General features: G+C 46.6%; 1 protein-coding gene across 2 annotated transcripts in view; it reads right to left on the bottom strand.

The window, feature by feature from the left end:
* The window catches only part of LOC111875372 (potassium channel subfamily K member 1), a 97,069-nt gene that overhangs the window by 78,064 nt on the left and 15,070 nt on the right, over positions 1-3,935 (bottom strand). For both annotated transcript variants that reach the window (XM_023871583.1, XM_023871584.2), the window contains exon 2: positions 2,187-2,405. In XM_023871583.1, the coding sequence (XP_023727351.1) occupies positions 2,187-2,385 (199 nt within the window). In that variant the 5' untranslated portion in view covers positions 2,386-2,405. The remainder of the gene's footprint in view (positions 1-2,186; positions 2,406-3,935) is intronic.

Below are 3,935 nucleotides of genomic sequence, written 5' to 3'. Positions count from 1 at the left end.
CAGAATTTCAGCTACTGCTTTTCAGTCTTCGTCGGCCTGACAATGTTTTATTTAAGTATCGACCAGGTTGATCTAAAGTTCTGTTCGTGAGGTTCTCTGTTCGAATCTCGGTCAGGATACCAGCTATCTTATCGAGTGTTTCGCAGTTTTTTCCTCAGACACATGTCGGAATAGTATCTGAATTCGCTCTCTGCTGCTTCAGCCCAGTTCATCAGTCATCCTACCTTCCGACGCAATAAAGTCTCCTCACTGAAAAAGCTGTTAAAGAACCCTCTCGAAGTGATTTAAATCATTTTTAAAACTTATGGTTTAGTTCTTCTTCAAGAGCCGGGCTATTGCAGTGGGTATAGCGACTGGCTACGGACTGGACGGCCGAGGTTTCGGAGTTCGAGTCCTGGTAGTGTCAAGAATTTTTTCTTCTCCATGTCGTCCGGACCGACTCTGGGATCCACCCACCCTCCTATCCAGTGGGTACAGTGGGCTCTTTCCCCTGGGGTAAAGCGGTCGTGGCGTGAAGTCAGTCACTCACCTCCAACTAGTGCCGAGGCCAAGAAAATATGCATCTATACATCCACTCCCTTTATGCCTTCATGGCGTAGTGCTTAATTATTTAAGCACAGGGAAAATTTTACCTTTACCTTTTTATGCTTTATAGTATAAAGGTAAGTAAAGCTATCCCTCTAACAGGCCATGAAGGCCCATAGGGTTGTGAGACGTTGAGGGTCCCACATTGTCTAGACAATCGGCTCAAAGATGGCGGTAAGGTGCTTTATAGTATGTCTGATTATTACAGGGCAGATATATGTATCGGTAGCAAAAATATATTAGAAGAATTCTAATGCGGTCCCTCAATGGTTTGAAGTTAGACGGCCATGATTTGAACACTGAAATTAGTTAGGATAGTGGATCTTCGGAGACTGCAAACTACGAGTATACAAGGTAACACTTTCGTGGGGTACTAGTAATAAGATGGGAACCGTACGAAAATTCCCTTTAGATTTGGATTTGGTTGCAATAACTAACGAACCACTGGATCTGAAGTGGGGTGTTTATCCGTCCGACAGAAATCGAACCATTATTCTCCGATCAGCCAGTCCATGGCCTTGTCACAATAATGACTGAGTTATACCGGTTCAGGGGTCAATATAGGCAAACCTGTAACGAGTAGTGCAGCTTAAAATGCGAGTCCTTCCAATGGGTGGCCATCATTGGCTTAGTCTCCTGCCGGCAAATCTCGACACGTAGCATGGATTTGTCAATAAGAGAATCGATTGGGACACAAATGTGAAATGCGGTAGTCGACGCTGAAGCTGAAATTCGGCTTTGACGGCAAATCTCCACAAGGAACACAATTCTGTCTCCAGAAGGAATATTATCTCGCTGCCGGTCATCGGAACATGTAACGCGCATTGGCGAGATAGCATCGTGCATCAGAGTTGGAAGCAATTTCGGAAACTTGCACCTCGATGAGAGGATAACATTATTTATTTCTGGTTTATTGATCCACACCCTCAGCGATACAGAGTCGATGGTTAATAATGAATAGGTAAGGATGTGGAAAGAGGCTGTCGTTGCCTGATTGAAGGTAATATACGGGCATTTGCCTGAGGGAACTGAGGAAAATCACTAAAAACCTCAGTCAAAACAGTCGTCTTGGACGAGATTCGAATAGGATATCTCGCGAAAAGAAATCAGAAGGGTTACTGCTTGCTGAGAGTTGCTCGGATATCAGAGTGTAGTGTGTGACGTTGTTGGCTAGATTTAATTGGCTCACGATAGGCCCAATGTCAAAGCTTATTAAAGTGGCACATATTTTTACCAGCTGAGCAACTATGAAGACTTAAGGATGAAGTGTCTTTATTGCTAGTGGGGTGGGACTAAGTCCCTTGTACTGCGGGCACTTCTGGCCTATTGTACCAGCCCCAGATGAGAGGTGAGGGTGATTGTGGAGCAATTGGTGGAATGAAGATTGGCAGGGGAAAGCGAAGTACTCGGAGCAAACCTGCCCCAGCGCCACTTTGTCCACCACAGATCCCACTTGACCAGACCCGGGATCGAACCCGGGTCGCCGCGGTGGGAAACCAGCGACTAACCGCTTGAGCTATGGCGCGGCCTGAGGAGGAAGTTAGTTGTACGTAAGGCTGCAACAGAACACACAGCGTTAAAGAGGATGGAACAGTACTCACCACGCACGCACTTGTGGTCCAGCAGGAAGTCCCTCCTGAGCTGCCGCAGTTGTTTGACGCGCTGCGCCTCCTCGGGTCCCTCTATGGCCGAGAAGATAGCCGCCCCGAGGACGAGGAACAGGATGTAGAAGGCGGCGAGAACCAGGAGGCGGGCCGTGCTGCGGTTGAGGCCGACCCCGCCGAGCCCCGGCAGCTTCATGTCCGCTGCCTGCTCGGCCGCTGCAACGGGAACGCACACCCCTCAGCGATATCAACTCCGTAAGTCAGGGGTTCTCACACTTCGTGATGCGACGAATCCCGAAATTAATAAGATATTTGCGCGAACATCCCTGCCATCTCTGCTGGTCATCGAAAAGTGCAGTTCTGTGCATTGTTGCCGGACAGGAGACAACAGGGACCTAAGTAGCTTCACGACCTCTCTACACCTGCAGCAGGCTGTAGAATGTTCTTGTACAGTAACGAGAAGGGTGCCACGCGGTTCCGTAGTTGGTTGAGGCACTATGCTACAAGCCGGAAGGTCGTGGATTCGATTTTTGTATTTTTTAATTGACCGAAACCTTCCAGCCGCCCTAAGGCTCTGGGGCCGACTCAGCCTCTAACAGAAATGAATGCCAGGAATCTTAGTGGGGGTAAAGGGCGGCTGGCACGTAAGGCTAACAACCTCACTGCCACCTGTGAGCCGATTGTCTAGTAAATGTGGAAGTCTTGATGTCTCACAAACCTCTGGGAATCCGCCGCCTGTTACAGGGATAACTTTACCTTCACAGTCACGAGAATTGTACGGAATCTGACGGCTCCGAGTGAAATATGGTCATGAGTCCCATGGAACTCGGAACCAAGAATTACTGAGCTGACGAGGGCCAGCAGCAGTTTAGCAGTCAGTCAGAGAAGTGCAGTATTATACATAGTCGCAGGCCCCTATCAGACTATACAATGACAACAGGAACCTAAACAGCTTTACAGTCTCGCTACAGCTACAACAAGCTGTATAATTTTCTTGTACAGTCACGAAAATTTCCCGAACTATTTCGCCGGGTGCTGCTAAATTTTTCGGAAGGACTCATATAGATTTTATTGACTTCCCAAACTGTTCCTGGATAGAGCCATGCGTTAAAGCGTTCTTCAGACACTTACGGTCCAGCCTCCATAATAGATCGCGTACCACGCTTTGAGAAACCATACATGGCTGATTGTTGGTATGGCGAAAACGCATTTAACCGCTTTCGTGAGGGTACGTAGCTTTAATCCTGGTAGCTTATTGGCTACCTTGACAAGAACCCGTCTGCCAGCGCCAAATGTGATCAAAATTTTTGTGCATGTGGTGACAGACACAATTTTTCACGTGACAACTTCTGGTTCTGCAACATTAATACCAACGTTTAAGGTCTTTCATTCTGGTCCGTCACGCTAACCAATTAACAATCAAGTTCCTTCCGTCAAATGTGACACTTTTTTAAGTTTTCCACCTCGTCAGCACCTGCCTTACATGTTTCGGCTCACCACGGAGCCATCATCAGAGGCATTTATAGTAGAAAAAGAAATCACCAACACACAAAACTTCACTTTGTCCAAGATAGCCACGTTCCAGTTAATTAAAATAATTACAAATAGTTAAAATTACCCAGAATGTCGGTTCACTAAAAGTTTTTCACACACCACAGTAGCTTCCTTATTTGATTCGTCGTTAATTCTGTAAAATTATGTTTCGTTATTTGAAGTAAGAATTCTTAAAATCCCTAGAATTCTTTC

Source organism: Cryptotermes secundus, unplaced genomic scaffold (genome assembly GCF_002891405.2).
Source record: "Cryptotermes secundus unplaced genomic scaffold, Csec_1.0 scaffold2437, whole genome shotgun sequence".
NCBI lineage: Eukaryota > Metazoa > Arthropoda > Insecta > Blattodea > Kalotermitidae > Cryptotermes > Cryptotermes secundus.
Note: the sequence above shows the minus strand (reverse complement) of the source record. Positions and strands in the feature narration are given on the sequence as shown.